Below are 17,925 nucleotides of genomic sequence, written 5' to 3'. Positions count from 1 at the left end.
TCATGCAGAAAGACCCCAGGCTGGGTTCTGAACCCAGGACTTTCTTGCTGGAAGGCACCAGTTCAAACTGTGCAACCCATTTGTTGATTTATTAATTTGAAAACTAGTTTTGATGTGTTTGGCATCCGACTGTGTCCACATTTCAGCAACCGGATCTAAACTTTCACTGTCCAATGACAGAAAATTTGAAAGAAACAGCAAAGGAACCAATGCAAAGCTTCATTCTGCAATGGATTGGAAGCTGCTTGAAAGCCAGTGTTACTATTGACAGCAAAGTTTACATCACCATGTGCTGAAAGTGTCGACCAAGAAAATAGTCGCTGCTCCAAAGGAAACACCTACGAGAGACTGGAATTAGTAACTGCCCACAAAGACAAGCTAAATACATTCTGGTGAAAAAGTTCAAAATTATTTAGGCACAGTGAAAAGAAGTGTATACAAAGGAGGAAATGTGAGGCTTTGAAACTGAAGAACACATTGGGTGCTAGTGGTACTTTCAGAAAGTGTAAGAAATAATTAAAAGGTAGCACCACCTCCAAATTCTTCAACCTTACCTTAAATCAAAAGCTATAATTCCTGAAACTTTAACACAATTTTGTCCAACAGGATATTAAACCCAAGCTATTTGGCCAAAGTGACTGAAGCTTTGCTTGGAAAAGTCAAGGTGAGGCTTTCAAACTCAAGAACACCTACTATCAAGCATGGTGGTGGCAGTATCATCCTGGGGAGCAATCTCCTTTGCTATCAGGAGCTTGTGTTTGATGCTGCTGTTGCACGTTAAGAAAGTAAGTAGGTGGTTTAAGTTTAAAAGGTTAAAAGGTGGTTAAATGTTCTCTTTTTCCAGCAGTCATCTAATGTCACAGAAATGTTACGCTGATAAAGCTCCCACCAAATGTTGCCTTTATTTAGTAAACCACGTGCTACAGAGAGATAAGAAAAGTAAATAAAGAACACAGTTAAAAACACACAAGTACTAAAATAGCACCTGCTAAACTGGTAGAGTTTCAAGAGTGGAACTGTTCATTTTCTCTGTAGATCACCCATTAAAATCACATGAAAAACAGCAACCAAACACAATGCAAACAATGAACTGTAACATCAACGTGCCAAACGTAATTACAGAATACCCACAATATGTCACAGAAACCTACAGGACAACATGACAATGGTAATCTAACGACTGCCACAACTTTTTAAAGGCAAACAATCACACTTGTCTTTAGTTCTTTCCATCTCAATTGAATCTGTTGCTTTTAATGTGAAGTGTGTCGGGCAGTGTTAACGTCAAACAGAAGAACCTCTAACTCCAACCTTTTGACCTTCTCTGGGGACAGAGAGGCTGCTGTTGTTCTGTCTGAAGAAATTTAAGAAATCTGCACACGCTGACTCAACTTCTCTGTTTTTTAGGTAATTAAAAAAGAAACTCCGGCCATGTAAGTAAAGCAAAAGGACACTGGATAAGAGAATGTGGGTAAAATGTCAGGGAGAAGTCTCTAAAGTCCCAACATATACTTAATGGAGACAAAGGGTTCATTGTGGTTTGAATTTGTGAATGCAGAAGAGCTGCAAAGTCATATAAGTCATTCGTTGGTGCTATAAGGTTCAGCAAGGGGGTGGAATGGCGGGATCCTGATTAAGTCTGTGTAAGCGTTTGTGTGAGGATAATGTAGCTCCTCAAAGAGGAATAAATTAAAACAAGTGACAGCAGACACATTTAACTGACCAGATGCTGCGTAAGAACATGAATCATTGTCTACATGTGTGCAAATGAAATCCTAATATGAAGAAAAAAAACCAAAACTACTTGCTGAACTTAAAGTAACCTCTAGACCTATGAAAACACCACACATTTTTTCACGCTGCAGATTTGATCACTTTCCATGTTCTTCTGCCAGCCTTTCAGGCCCCCCTGGAGTGGGAGCTATCTGTTGGGGTGAGGGCCCCCAGAGAGGCCCCTCTTTCTGTTTCCTTATAACAGAGCAGCTGTGTTCAAACTTGGGTTGAGGGGACAAATGAAAAAGAGGCGCGCACTCGTGTGTGTTTTTGTCTATGGGGTTTTATGCACACATTACTGTACTTACTGTACATGGTGTGTTTACTCTCATCTCTTGTGGGGTGGGGGGGGGGGTGGGGGTCTTAAATTAAGATCAGGAAATGATTTTATGAACACCCAGAAGCTTTAATCTGCCTCTGATCTCCTACATTAGCAACCTTTTTGTACTTTTTCTTCTCATTTCTGTAGGAAGCCTTCATCATCCTGCTGCTTTCCGTCATTTCATGTTTTCACTGTTTATGGGGCGCAGCTTTGAAGTGTGCTGCCTCAGCAGTCTGCACGTGGCACTGAGGCACCATTTCACTCTCTTAGATGTTAAACTCAGTTCTTACAAAGGATGCTTTTCTGAAGAGAGTTAATGTAGACTTAAAGAGTGTTTTGTGTTCTGCAGAGCCTTACAAAAGTTTTAACACCCCATTAATTAATTTTTTTGTGACGTTACAAACCTCATTGTATTTTTTTGTTTGTTTTGTTTTCATGGGATTGACTAACACAAAGTAGTCTATAATTGTGAAGTAAAATGAAAATGATACATGGCTTGGCGTGCATTTATATTCAGTCCCTTTTTTCGCTCATACCTGCAAATAAAATCCACTGCAATCAACTGTCATCTAGTTAGTAACTAGAGTCCAGTTAAGCATAATTTAATCTCAGTATAAATTCTCCTAAAGGAATGACAACGATCAAGAAAAACAATGCACCCTGAACACACCATCCCCATTGTGAAACATGTTGGTGGCGGCATCATGCTGGGCGCATACTTTTTTTCAGCAGAGATAGAAGCTGATAAGATTGATGGTAAGTTGGATGGACGTAAATATCGGAGAATCCTGGAAGACAACCTGTTAGAGGCTCAAGAAGACTTGAGACAGGTGGAGGTTCACCTTCCAGCAGGACAAAACAACCCTTAACATACAGTCAGAGCTACAATGGTATGGTTTAGATATATGCATATAATAAATTGACAACCACGTATCATTTTTTTTCCCACTTCACAATTACGCTCTACTGTGTGTGGTTCTGTAACATTAAATCCCAATAAGACACATTGAAGTTTGTGGTTGCAACATGACGAAATGAGAAATAATGTAAAGGCTATGAACAGCATTTTATCTTTCTTCTTTTTTAACAAGGTTTTTAAATGCTTTATGAGCCTCGTGGCTGCTCACAGGTTTTACCCTGAGACCAATTAGCCAAATGAGCGTGTATATTTGTGCTGACTAAGCTTCACTGCTAACGCAGAGAAACCCCTCTATAGTGGAGCATTCATCTCTCTCTGACTCATTTCTTCCACTCAGCGTACATTGGTCTTACTGTAAAATTATACAGTCACTGTCATCATTGTCTCCTTCTTGCAGAGGAATGGCCGGGGCCCGGCGGCTGCTGCTGAGGAAGTTCAGAGCAGGGCGGGAGGTCTTTGCGGGAGGGGGTCCCAGGGAGGAGGAGGAGGAAGAGGGGGCGGAGGGCAGCGGAGCCACGGTGGCCTTGACCTTGGTGTTGGATCCAAGCTGGCGGTTTTGAGGCTGAATTGAGACAACAAACACATTGTATGCATTTATGCAGTGAATACCTAAAATCCAATAATACATTTTATGAATATATTTATTTAATTTCCGATTGGGATTGATAAAGTATAATTGGAAATCAAGGGGTCACCCTCTGCAGAGCTTGATACGATAAACTAAGAAGTTAATACGGCTATTTGAAACAAGTGTGTTGGCGCTGGGACACCAGGCCTCCCAACTGGAACTGGAAACAACTGATCTAAAACAAAAAGTCATGAAGAGTTTGCTGCCGAAAGCTGGCAAAGAGTGAGCATGTCACGCCTAGGAGCCTTATTTTAGGCGTCAATGCATAACACGAGAACCACCCAAGAAAACAGTGACAGCAAAATATCTAGCTCAACTTTGAGCTCAGAAGAGACAGAAATAGAGATTTGTGCTGAGAGGAGGAGGAAGTCATGTTTTCAGAAACACCTAACACAACCAGTTTGAACCTGCCTGACGAGAAGGCCCTCCACAAATTATTATGTGAAAAGTATGCCTTGCAAGTCCAGTGCGACTAACTGCCAAGACAAGGCATGTCTTTAGTACACAGAGTCCACCTGTGTGCAATTTAACCTCAGTGTAAATCCAGCTGATCTTTGTTAGAGAACATCAGTGAACAAACAGCACCATGAAGACCAAGGAACACAGCAGAAGGTTCAGGGAGAAAGCTGTGGAGACGTTTAAAGCAGGGTTGGGTTATAAAACAATATCCCAGGCTTTTAACGTATCACAGAATAGTTTGTTCTCCACACCGAAAGTACTAGAACTCTGGAGGAGCTGCAGAGTTCCACATCTCAGGTAGGAAAACATGTTGACAGGACAGCTATTGGAAATGCACTCCACAAATTTGACATTTATGGAAGAATGACAAGAAGAATGCTATTGTTAAAAAAAGCCACATGGAGTCTAGTTTGGAGTTTCTCATAAATCATGAAGGGGACACAGCTAACGTGTAAAAAAGTGCTCTGCTCAGATCAAACCAAAATTGAACTTTTGGTCTACATATAAAACTCCTCAGTACCTTGAACATCCTCCCTGTGAAACGTGTTGGTGGCAGCATTATGCCATGGGAATTGTTTTCTATCCTCGCATCAGGAATGGAGAAGATGGTCAGATTTGATGGTGGGATGGATGAATCTAATCCATCTTACCACTGTAGGACTGTGCTATATATTTAAACCCCTCTTTCAAATTTGGCTGGAAAAATGGGTAAAAAGCTCAGAGAAATATGGGAATTTGAGTCAGGAAAAGTATAAAAAAGTACAAATGTGTGGAAACAATTCATATATGGTAATCGTTCCAGTGCAGTGTACGGTTAACAGAAACAGGCTCTTTGTTATAGGTGTTTTAAAATAACTCATCTCCTTTGAATAAAAGGTTGTGATTTGTTTATGGCAGTACAAACAAGACTTGTTGGTTTTCAGACTTTAAAGCTTCTTTGAATAACATTAAAATATTTAGGTTATATAAATAAAAAAGCAAAAACATCATGTTAGCATTTTGCTCCAGAGCATGCCAAATGGACAAAAAAAAAAAACAACAGAGCCCTGAACATTGTCTTGCACTGAAGCAAACTATTTGCATGTCAGCAGTCTTATCAGCCCCAATGAGTCACACGGCCTGCAGCTATAACACTCTGGGGCCACAGCCAGCCTCTGCTGATAAAAAGAAATGAAATGACTGCATGAAACGTGAGTTCTTAAATGACAGACTGTTGGGTCTAGTTTGAATAAACTATTAATGGTGTAAAATTAAGAGTAGGACTCATACTAAAGGCATGGTAATTTGGTACCACGGACGCCGTTGCGAAACAAACATAAACTGGCCGTTAAAACCGTCCACCGGAAATACAAAAACGTCTTTCATAGTTTATTTTTTAAGAAATGTAACTTTTAAATCTGAGAACAATCACTAAAACGGTTTTTGTTTTAAGCAGCCTTGCTTTTCAAATAATTTAACCACAGTGCTGGTCTTGGGGTGTGCTTTATTGGCATTTATGAGTCACAGTGGAAATACTAAAATTCAACAAAAGAATGATTCAAAGAGTTATCTGTTTAAGATCGTTAGACACCTCTGAATTAGTTTGACTCACAGGACTTTCTGTCTTAACGCTGAAGGTTTAGACCCAAGTGTAATCTGACTTCTGATAATCACAGCAATATAGTTTGTTTTAGTTTTAACTCTGGGCTAGTTTAGACTTTTACTGCAAAGAAAAAAAAAAGATTAAATTTCAGTGTTTTACCTTTTAGGGTGCCACATTTTTGGTTTCAGCCTCTAAGCTCTCAACTTAAAAAGAACATAAAGAACATTTATAAACTTACTGCGTTTCATTTTGGATCTCAAGTACAGCAGGAACAAATAAATAAAGGAAGAGATAAATGCATTAAATAAATGAATAAATGTACAATTGCCTCGTTGGAGTGAGTGTCTGCAGGCTGTGGTTAAATGGATTTGAAAATAGGTCAACCTGCAGGGTTTTGTTTTTTGCTTTTATTTGGTGGCTGTAAACAGCTTTTCTCTATCTTTACAATCTAAATAAAAATAGGATTTGAAATATAAACATGCATTTTATTTAAAGCAATTATGCTACTTATTAAGTCTAGCATGTTTTGAACAAAAATTTCAAGCTAAAAGAACAAAAATTGTCTGCAAAACATAGAAAGAAACTTATATGTTTAACTTAGTCTGTGTGCACTCCATACTGCCATCTAGTGGGTTAATAAGGAACTAAAAAGTGAGGCGGAAGTTGTCTTGTGGAACATCCTGAAAGAGGTTAAATATAACTGTTCTACTTTTGTCCATCAAATGGCTCTGGCTGGAACCGTGCCACCGATATTTACATTTATTTTCTGTTCTCTGTGACGAGCAGTTGCTGCCCTTTAGGCATCTGTTCGTTTACCTGCCGGTGCTGCCGGCCGACTGCGTTTCTGCTGCTTTCTGCTGTCTGAGGCTGCTCTCTGTGGGCGGCTGTCGACTGTAACCTGAAATAAAGAGAAACAGATGCATGTTAAACTCGCCATGTTGTCATTCTTTGTTTCTTTCATTATACTTTGTTGTATGTGTCCTACATCCTACATTGTTTGCCTGTACATCCATCACATACAGCGCCTTCCACAATTATTGTCAACCATCGTAAAAATGTGTAAAACCTTCAAAATTTCAACCTTTATTTGAACACATTTGTGCAGAATGAAACTCTCCTTTGTAAAGGATATTTGTTTAAATGAAATCATGTCCCTGCTGTTAATACTTTTTCGAACAGGAAAGCAATTAGTCTTCTTCTTTATAAGGTTGAAGCATATAGACAGAGGGACCTTGTGTCTCAGTTGATTTGGCAAATGTTTTGGATCGGTATCCTTTTGAAAGACCCAAGAATAACCCATTAATATATTACACCAGAGTCCACCTGTATTGTATTTAAAATGTGCTGCATGACTTTATAAGGCCATGTATCTTAAACAAGGTTCTCTGGGCCTTTGGCTGACGAACCCACAGACCCACAGGGTCACAGATCCTCCACCGTACTTAACAGTGGGCAAGACCAGCTGTTCCACACATTTCACTCCAAACCCAGTTGAAGTGTTTGTTGCTGAAAAGCTCACTCTTAGTCTCAGCTGACCAAAGCACACAGTTCCAACAGAGTTTAGTGGACTCCACATGTTTACGTTTGTAATGGTAGGACAGATGAGGCGATTTTTTCTGACATGCCTACCAAACAACCAGTTGGCATGTAGATTGCATGCCCACTGGTTAGGCTAACAGGAAGTCGTGGATTACGAATTAAAGGTTTCTAAAAACTCTGATCAACCTTCACAAGTAAAGCATAAAAAATGTGGACCTGTACGGGTATCGTGGCTGTGAGAGAAGCCCTCTGCTCCTGAGGTGCTGGTAGAGGTTACTGCTCAGTAAGAGAGGATTCAACAGAAAGTCCTCATCCAGTTGAGAGAGGCAACTCTGAGACACACAGAAAGCACAAAAACCTACATAGAATAAGTATAAAAAGAACAATAAACTCATGACATATTGGAATTATTTCCTTGGCATCTGCTCCATCACAGCTCATTATTACGAGCACCGTCAGCATCAACAGGTTCAGTAGAGTACCTACATTAGCAGACAAATATGTATATATATGCAGATTAATAAGCTTCACATTTTGTTCACTTTCTCAAACAAGCTCTAAAAATCTTTCCAGATAATTGTCCATGGAAAATTGTAAACTTGCAGATATCCATCCTAACCCATTTATACCCTCTAGTCTTTGAATCCGTTGTTCTGAGGAAGATGAGTGAGGGAAATATGCAGATTTTTGATTGTTGTCATGCATTAAATTAAAATCCAATCTTTTCAGTAATAACAGAACACAGATTATTCTAAAGATATAACATTAGATGGGATGCAGAACAGAAGAAGGGGGTTATTTTTTGGCCCACCCCTACAATAAAACCTATTTGTTCTTGGTATCACTACATCAACAAATAACTTCATGTTCCTGCTTTGTGTAACTTCCAGTTTATCAGAGTACTGAACCTGAATGGTCTGCATGGCATTAGGTGAGGGGTCCTGGTTTGAGACGGGAGGTGAGCAGGGCAGCAGCAGCTCTCTGGAGGCGACAGGCTTCAGGAGGAAGGAGAGAGATGGAGATGGCTGGAGGACATAGTGGGAATACACACCTATAACACAGGTATGAAAAGAGGATATGAATGCCAAAACACACAAGGACTACTGAACAGTGGAAATGTCTTTCTGTGTTCTGTTTTTAACACACAGACCTAAGCCTCCAGCTGTGGACCTCTTGTCAGGTTCCACCTTCAGCAACAGGAGCAAGTCTTTACTCTGATGGTGGAGAAAGGAAACACTGCATTAGAAATTGGTTGTTATTGTGCTCCAGAGAACTTGTGCCAAGCATTCACTGTAAATGAAGGCGGCTAAAAGACATCGACCAAATGCTAAGTTGAAATTTCAGACATTTGTTTAATATGTGTGCATACTGAGACAGAATAGCACAATTAACTAGAAAGTATTATCAGTTTGGACACTGGGTTGTTACAGATCTCTCAAAAATCTACTGCAACAACAAGGTTAATTCCTTTTTTCTGCTAAACAATGAAAACAATTGTGTTGGAAGTTGAAATGTTCTAGTTTTTCCTCCAGCCTCGACCGCAAAATACAATACGGCTGGCAAGTGTAGAGATAGCTTCGGCAACAAACCACGTAACAAAAAAAATCAATCAGGCAGAACGCTAGCAGAATGAACTCTGAACACTCAAAACAACTCCACATTTCTGCTTTTACTTCTACTTGTTCAGGCCACCTTAAATCCAGATTATGATGGCATAAGATTAAAAATAAGCCATGATGTAGATGTTCTCTGCAGCGTCCAGGAGATATGTTCTTCATTCATAATGCAGTATGTGCGCCATATTATGTGTGTGGAGCTTAAGAGTTCACCAACTATTGTTAACATGCGACAATGTCCATAGAGAAATTATGTTGGCTCATTTCATGGTGGCAGCATGGAGGAGCCTGGTAGCATCAGTGGCTGCTTATCTAGGACGCGTGGTCCATATGCACCTGCAGGGTTTGGTTATTAGAGAATCAGGAGGACGAGAGGCCGTGCTGGCCTCATACCAAGCCTATAACGTCATTATGGCAATACTAAGCAGGTAGAAACTCCAAATACCCTCATTAACTGTAACGTTTTTGCATTTTGCTTTCCTGGGTGCAACAAATAAAGTTCCCCAAGCAGCAGAAATAAACAATCTGGGCACTCCAGAACAAAACCCACACCATGCAGAGGCGCCTTACGTATATCGGTCGGTATACACTCCACTTGTGAATTAAAGCTCCCTGGTTAGGGGGAGCGCACACACCTCCAAATTGTACATACAGGCATCTTCTTAGGAAAGCTGTGGGAAATTGAAAGGCCTTATATATAATATACCTGTCAAGCTTTAAAAGAGAAACCCTGACGTGTTTAGCGTTGAGGAGAAAGGAATATGAGGAGTGAAATTTTCAGTTCAGCTTTTGCTTACTTGTCATATCTAAATGTTAAATATGTTTTAACATCACAGAGGGATCGCCTGAGTTAGTACAAAATGAAGAGAAACATTATTATCACCTTGTATTGAAAACAGTAGTTTGTAGTTCACAGTTAATTCTCCTGGTAAACAATGAATTATCTGTGTAATTTTCGTTTGGGAATCGTTTCGTTTACTAGCCACACCCAGGTCTGATTAGTGCCAGATCTTTACACTCAGGAAAACAATGACATAGAACCTGTCTGACAACATGAAGTAGGTTAAAATATCTCAAAAGCAACACATCATGCACTGATCTAAAGATATTCAAGAACACATAAGAAACAAAATCATTGTTATCTCAAGTGGTTTTTAAGGGTTTGGAAGGCTGGTGAACCACTGTGAGAGTCATTCTTCACAATTTGGGGGCTCGTACAGGATCTCTCTGTGTAGTTGGGCTTAAGAGGGAAGTTTGGTTGTTGTGGCCGGGCAGCTTAACAGGGAGCTTCAGTTTTCTGTTCCTGAGACCCTACTGGGCTACTGAGACACATGCAGAGATACATGGAACAGTGGTGAACCTTAACAAGGTGGCTGGGTAACAAAAATGAGTACAAAAACGTATTTACAACAAATCTGGGAGGTCACAAAAGAAACCAGAAAGAAGTCTAAGGCAATGGAGGCCTCATCTCTTTAAGTTGGGGTCAGTGTTGAAGATTCAGAAAAAAGAAAGAAAGACTGGACAACAATAAGATCCATGAGATTCGCAATGGTTGCAAAATGCTTTAAATCCTGGATGACTTGCCATAACTGACAGAAGCATTAATTCTGCTTCTCTATCAGATCCTGAAGCAGAAAACCTGGCCCTCTGTTCAACTCTGAATGGCTAAAAAATCAAAATGAAGGTTTGGCTTTGGCCTAGTCAAAGTCTGGACATAAATCTATTTGAGACACTCTAGTGTGGCTGAATTAAAACAATTCTGCAAAGAAGAGTGAGCCAAGATTCCTCCACATGATGTAAAAGACTCATTGCCAGTTGTCGCAAATGCTTGATGCCACATGTTGATGCTAAAGGTGGCACAACCAGTAGGTGGGAGTTTTCACAAAGGACCAGGTTGGTTTGGATTTTTTTTTCTTTGAATAAATAAAATCATTGCTTCAAAACTTTGTTTATAATGTTATTCAACGAGGGAATCCTTTTCACGGCACCATGTTGAGTACTGAGAGTGCAGTCGTGTCATGCTTCCCTCCACGCTGTAGCGAGGTTTTTCTCGCTAAATTTGCCACAATCCAGTGTTGTTGAAATGGTCTTAGACGGTCACAGGAGACTGTGGAGTGGTCCTAATCCGGTGTAGAGCGAGGTTTTGCTCTAGATTAGTCACAGAGCCTACAAGGTTGCTTTGTTTTGTAATGAAACACCAGATCCTTCAGCAAGTCAATGTGGGAACAGAAGATATAGAACAAAAGTAGTAAGTCGTTGCCTTTTCTGCGTCAAGCCTGAAACCCAGTGACATCAGTGGTCTTTAGGTGTTTTCTCATGTTTTGTCTAGCTCTGCTATATTCTTTGAGTTTCCATCTTAGCTTTGTAGGGTTTAGGTCTCAAGACTGACTTCAAAACACATTGGTCAGTCACGTGCAACGGCTGCTATCTTGCATTCTGTGTTATCACGGATTACTACGGAAATATAAAAAATGTGTTGAGTGAACTGTAGCTTCCTGAAGTTACCTTTTTATACAATGTCAAAAGGAATCCAGTTTGCTACATAAGAAGAAAAACTGAATCCTTCTGTATCTTTAGCAACAACCGATGAATTTCAACCCTAAATGCAGCTTTCACCAAGAAACAAAATGTGTTAAATTGTTTACAGACCCACAGCGTCTGGCAGAGAGCATGAAACAGGTTGTTGTTGGCCTCCATCTCATCCCAGTCCAGCTGCCAGCAGGTGGTGGGCCGGATCACCAGCGGCAGCCCATACAGCACGCTCTCACACACTCCGTCTGCATGCAGCACCCTTGAAAACACACACAGTGTTAGTTGGAATTATAAGACCTAGTGTGGCACTAGTGGCCTTTTGTCATAGTAGTTAGACAGAAAAAAAAGATGGTGGTGGTGGTGGTGGCATGGAGGATCGGTAATAGAACCTTAGACGGCTCCATTGCTGACCAATAGCCCCTGTTTATGGAGCACCGGCTATGCCATTCCACCAAGAACTGCCCAAGGAATATGTTTGGTCACTAGAACTTGTTAAAAATGATCCTGATGTGAACTGTCAGTATGACATCACAGCCTGATTCAGACACGGTGACATCATCTCTGCAGAGGTGAGGTCATTCACAGCATAATGTTTTTATGTTTTATTGGAAACCTTTTTAAATGTATGAGTTTAAACACTGTGACTCATTTATGTGAAGCACTTTTTCTTGAACACAGACACACATCAGTTCTAACTGCAGCTCCACAAAAATGCAAAAGCCATGCAAATCAGGACTGAGGTTAGCTGATGCAAACAGGCTTACGTATCTAAACACCGGGGTTTCAGCTTTCTGCTCTGAAGGCACAAAGAACACAGTGTGTTTGTGCTAAAAGCAGTTTGTGTCCGTCTCTGATGCTGTTTGTGTGTGTGTGTGTGTGTGTGTGTCTATGTTTGGTTTCAGGAGCATGTGACGTCAGTTCTTGAACATCAGCCAGATTTCTTTTGCTAGCTTTTCAGAAGTAAACAAATGGCTGAAAAGTTGTCTGGCAAAGATTCAAACTAAAGAAAATATCCAAAACTAATTATTCAAATTCATTACATTTAGATTCAGTTAAATCTTACATTAAAAGTTTTTTTTTTTTTACCTATTAAAGCGTTTAGGTCCAATTATTGTGGCAAAAATGATCTTTTCTTTATTATAAAAAGTAAAAAAATGACAAATATGTTTTAATCTCTAATTACATGTAGTAAAATAGTAATAACACTTGTAATACAAGGATTAAAGTTTGGAAATGCTTTATTTTTTTCCATACTCTTCTTTCATTTCCAAAACTTATCCAAACCTGTAACACTAACATGAAATGTGAGATTAGATACAAATTTGCACTCAGTAACAATTGAAGCAAGTCATTACTTAATGAGAAAGATCACATGGTACCCAACCTTGGATAATATTCAGAGCAGGACACACCAAAGTGAGATAGGCAACAGTGAATTTTGTTCAGAAAATTATGATTTATATTTAGGACATTCTTGCAATAGGGCCTAAGAAGAACCTGTTGAGGCTGGGAAACACAGCACCTTAGAAATAATCACTGGAGGAAAGTCACTGCCAGTTGGCGGCCAGGTGTAAATGATAAATGATTAACGTCCTCTATTTGTATAAATGATAAAAAGTAAGCCCACAGCATGATGCTGCCACCACCATGATTCACTTTGGATATTATGTTCTTTTGGTGATGCACAGAGTTGCTTTTGTGTCTAACCTACCCTGTTGAATTTTGGACCAAAAGTTAAATTCGGATTTCATATTTTTGTGTATAATTGGTTTCAAATGCCTCAAACAATATGCAGGCAATGTGAAGTGAAGGAATGGTCAGTTAAGCAAAGTCCAAACTTACAGTACATGGATGCAGAGATGCCAAGCAACAAGAAAATCCGTCTGGTTAACAGGCAAGGAACCCAGGAGCATAACAGGGATGGCAACGGAGTGGTGGAAAACCGAAGGATCTGAGAAAGAACGGTCTTTTCTTCGTTGGTGTTTAACGGCAGTTGACGTGCGTGTTGCATTACTGTCTCCTTTTACATCACACTTTAATCATGTTAACATTACAGATTTCTACAGATTTTAAAAGGTCCACCAGCTTTCAAAACAGAGATTAGAACATCACAAAACACCAATTTAAAAAAAAAAAACTTTTACACAAATAAATGTTAAGTAATGGCCATATTTTGGCATATACAATCATGGGGAAGACTGTGTTGACAGATGTCCAGAAGACAGCCACTGACACCCTCCACAGGGAGGGTAAGCCACAAAAGGTCATTGCTTAGAAAGCTAGATGCTCACAGGGTGCTGTATCCAAGCATATTCATAGAAAGTTGAGTGGAAGGAAAAAGTATGCTACGAAAAGGTGCCTCCACAACCAGGATTACTGCAGCTTTGAGAGGATTGTCAAACAAAATCCGTTCAGGAATTTGGGGGAGCTTCTAAGGAGTGGACTGATGCTGGAGTCAGCGCATCAAGAGCAACAGATGAATCCAGTCGCCCATGACCTCAATCCCATAAATAATCTATGGAGTAATGTCAAGAGGAAGATGAGAGACATCAGACCCAATAATGACCTGAAGGCTACTATCAAAGCAATCTGGGCTTACATTACACCTCAGTAAAACCACAGATTCATTGATGCAGTAATTCTTGCAAAATGAGCCCCAACCAAGTATTGAGTTCATTGAAATGAATCTAATTTAGAAAATCTTTACATTTCAGTTCATATATGTTTTCATTTTCAGTTTATATCCATTTTTATCGATCTAATGTAATACTCTACTTCTGATTTTCTATGATAATGAATTTTTGGTTTTCATTATCTATAAACCATAATCATTAAAATTATAAGAAGGAAAAGTCTATATTTCACTCTACGTGTAATGAATCTATAAAATATATGAGTTTTGCTTTCTGAAATGAGTGACAAAAAATATAGAACTTCTAACAATATTTTTGGGGTGTATTTGTTTGGATTTCATTTGACAGACCAACACAGAGCAGTTCGGAAAGGGGAACAATCTGCGTTGTGCATTTGTTTTCACTTCTCATTTTACTCTGATACACTGAATTAAAATCCCAAGCTTTGAACATCCCACAGAGAACTATTTAAGACAACAACAAACAATGAATGACAACTCCTAATCTACCAAAACATGGCCTCCACCTAAACTGACTCGCTGGACAAGGAGAGGATTAATCAGAGACGTAGTGTAGAGGCTCAGATTAGATAAAAAAGGTGCTTGTTTGCCTAAATTTAAAATACACTGTGTGGTGGAAAACGAACAACTGCTAATCACCCTGAACACACATCATCGCGATAAAGCATGGTGGTGGCAGCATCATGCTGTGAGAATATTTTTCTTCAGCAGTGAAAGAGAAGCTGGTCAGAGTTAATGGGAAGATGGATGGAGCTAAATACAGAGCAATACTGGAAAAACAAAAACCTGTTAGAGGTTGGAAAAGACTTGACAGTGGGGTGGAGGTCCACCTTCCAGCAGGACAACTAAACATACAATGAAATGGTTTAGGTCAATGCATATTCATGTGTTAGAATGACCCAGACCTAAATGCAGAATCTGTGGCAAGACTTAAAAAAGACTAAAATCGAATCCGTCTCTAATCTGACTGAGTTTACCGAGTGTCTTGATGTCCATAGCTGGCAGAGACGTAACCCACAACACCTCAAGTTGTAACTGAAGCAAAATATGGTTCTAGCAAGTATTGACCTAGTGAATACAAATGCACACGTTTTATTTGTAAAAACTACTGAAAATCCCCTTTTTATTTCACAATTATGCACTAAATTGTATTGGCTCATCACATAATATCAAAATTAAAAACGCTGAAGTTAGTGGTAGTAGTGACAAAATGTGAAATGACTTTTTCAAGACACTTTATGACATTTCGTGTTTGTTTCTAGTTTAATCTGCTGTCATCCACAAACCAAAACTTTACAAAAACATCTTCATACTGGTTAAAGCCCCTGCTGTTAACTTATTTTGTCCATTCCTTGTGTCCTCGCTCTTCCAGGAATAGAAGAGCGGGAACAAAAGGATGTAAAGCCCATGGAGGACATAAACAAGTCAATCAGGAAAACGTCTTTTAGCCCTTGATGTTTTTCTGCTCCACTGCACTTGTTCTGAGATGTTTCAAACACCAGAGCTGAACAAAGCGCCCCCTGATACGATGAGAGAGTTTCATCTAAGAAATATTCCGCTACTCCATACAGTAAGAAAGAAGGCATTCATAGACAGAAGAGATTTCATCACACAGACGGCTAATGGCTCGTGTGTGTCCTTGCTTCCCCAGTTTCATCGAGCCAAACACAAAATGAGGAAAAGCGGAGAAAAACATATAAGACTCATTTAAAAAGTGGCATCCATAGAAACTAAAGATATTACAGATGCTAAAGCTCAAAGAGCAGGTTCGTTGTTCTTCTGTTCTTCTCTGCTGAAGCTCACACCTACTTGATTGCTTTCAGCCGCTGTTGAGTCGGGCTTTGATTGCTGGGGCCCTTGACCGCTGGCAGGAAGTCTCGAATGCCCTCTGTCTTCACTCCCAGGCTGGGGGTCAACGGGATGAGGGCGGGGCTTATCAGACGCTCCAGCATGTCACACTTTACACAAACTACACAGGTGGGAGAAAACAGAAAAGTGGCAACAGTACATTGGTTTGAGTTTACATTTGAGTAAATGTGGTTCTGATCGTGTCTGACCTGGAACTGGGTTATCAGAGGGGCTGGGCAGCAGTAGGTGGAGATGCTCTCTGTCACCTCCCTGCTCCTGAAGCCACTCCTTTAACACGGTCTCCATGGCGAACACGCTGTTCTCCACCTGCTGCAGGTCCACCTCTGTCCCTAACATCAGTGAGTCTGCAGAGACGCAAACACAGAGACACACAGAAATCAGTAAAATGCACAACAGACTGTCTGATGTGGTGCAAGACACAGTACTGTGCAAAGGTTTTAAATCAATCTCTGTCTTATTTTTCTTTCAGGAAGCCAGACTTTCTCTTTTAAACATCTATCGTTCTCCAGGCCTTCTAACAGTCTTTCAGAATTTCACTTTGGACTTCAGCTGCTTTTCCATCCATTTTCACTCCAAAGAAACAGGGACCAAATCACATCTTTATGATAATTTGGTGGCAACAAAGATCTAATCTAAAATTGGGTCTTTGCTAAGTTATCAGTTATGTGTAGACACATCACTTGTCCACCCAATCAGTTTGGTAGCCTTTTATGCTTTAATGAGTCATATGTCAAAGTTAGGTGACTTAACAAGCAGCAGGACCTTCCTCTTGTAATATATATTTTTTGACAGTTTAGAGACTACCAAGAGAAACCAGGCTTTAGTCGACAAATTCTTTATTCAGGCTCTGGTTAAACATGAACAGCCAAAGTCGAACAAGTTATTCTAGTTTCAGCTGCCTTATGTTCCGAGCCTTCATATGGGAGAACCATAATTACAAGGGTATTTCAGTAAATTAATATATAATATAACATAATATATAATAAAAAAGCTCACTTATTTCAGTAATCAAAAAGTCAAACTCCCATACTATATATTTTAAATGTGTTTATTTCCCCTCGGTCTGATGCTTACGGCTTACAGATGAAGAAAAGTGACACTGACACCCTACACAAGAGTGAGGCACAATAGGTCATTGCTACAGAATTTTCTGTGCCGTATCCAAGCACATTCATGGAAAATTGAGTGGAGGGAAAAAGGTTGGTAGAAAAAGAAAGAAGAGAGGCAAAGAATTTAAGTTTTTTTATGTCCAGTGTGAGCCATGTCATCTGCAGGTGTTGGTCCACTCAAGTCCAAAATCAGAGCAGTCATCTTCGGCTAAATGTTAGAGTATGTCATGTTTCCTTCTGCTGACAAGCTTCATGGAGATGCTGATTTCATTTTCCAACAGGACTAGGCACCTGCCCACACTGCCAAAGGTACCACATGCCGGTCCAATTACGATGGTGTTATCGTGCTTCACTGACCAGCAAGCTCACCTGGCCCGAACCCCATAGAGAAACTATTAAGGAAGATGTCAAGACACCAGACCCAACAATTCAGATGACCTGAAGGCCGCTATCAAAGCAACCTGGGCTTCCAATACACCTCATTAGAACCACATTCTTTCCTGCGATACCCCATTACATTGATGCAGTAATTCATGCAAAAGGAGCACTGACTTAGTATTAAGTTTATATACTGTTCATATACTTACTGGATATATAGTATATTTTCAATAAAGAAATTTTTTTTTTTTTCTGTGCCTGAAGTCCTTCCCTGAAGCAGGTAGAGATAACAATGACATCCAAGAAAAGACAGAAATACAGATGAGAAATAAGATTGGGTACTTACTGAGCAACAAGCAGATAAATCCCAAAGAAACGTTTCAGAGACCTTAAATAAACTGCAAAAATGTCAATGATGACCAGTTTAAAGCTTGCAAAAAAGCTAGCTTTTTGGAAACAAATTACACAAAAAGTATGAATGACTGAAGAATTTTTTGCATAGCTCCATACTTATTAGTGCTTGACATTAGAAATAAGCTTGAACAC

General features: G+C 39.8%; 1 protein-coding gene across 2 annotated transcripts in view; it reads right to left on the bottom strand.

Moving 5' to 3' along the window:
* Positions 1 to 877: 877 nt before the first annotated feature.
* The window catches only part of LOC124880803 (meiosis 1 associated protein), a 60,674-nt gene continuing 43,626 nt past the window's right edge, over positions 878 to 17,925 (bottom strand). For both annotated transcript variants that reach the window (XM_047386156.1, XM_047386155.1), the window contains exons 5-12: positions 16,081 to 16,236; positions 15,833 to 15,992; positions 11,488 to 11,629; positions 8,373 to 8,436; positions 8,131 to 8,273; positions 7,439 to 7,554; positions 6,500 to 6,581; positions 878 to 3,576 (exon numbers count right to left, since the gene is read on the bottom strand). In XM_047386156.1, the coding sequence (XP_047242112.1) occupies positions 3,364 to 3,576; positions 6,500 to 6,581; positions 7,439 to 7,554; positions 8,131 to 8,273; positions 8,373 to 8,436; positions 11,488 to 11,629; positions 15,833 to 15,992; positions 16,081 to 16,236 (1,076 nt within the window). In that variant the 3' untranslated portion in view covers positions 878 to 3,363. The remainder of the gene's footprint in view (positions 3,577 to 6,499; positions 6,582 to 7,438; positions 7,555 to 8,130; positions 8,274 to 8,372; positions 8,437 to 11,487; positions 11,630 to 15,832; positions 15,993 to 16,080; positions 16,237 to 17,925) is intronic.

The sequence above is a fragment of the Girardinichthys multiradiatus genome, chromosome 14, assembly GCF_021462225.1.
Source record: "Girardinichthys multiradiatus isolate DD_20200921_A chromosome 14, DD_fGirMul_XY1, whole genome shotgun sequence".
In the NCBI taxonomy this organism is placed as follows: Eukaryota; Metazoa; Chordata; class Actinopteri; order Cyprinodontiformes; family Goodeidae; genus Girardinichthys; species Girardinichthys multiradiatus.
The sequence above is the reverse complement of the archived record's forward strand: the minus strand, read 5'-3'. Positions and strand labels throughout refer to the sequence as shown.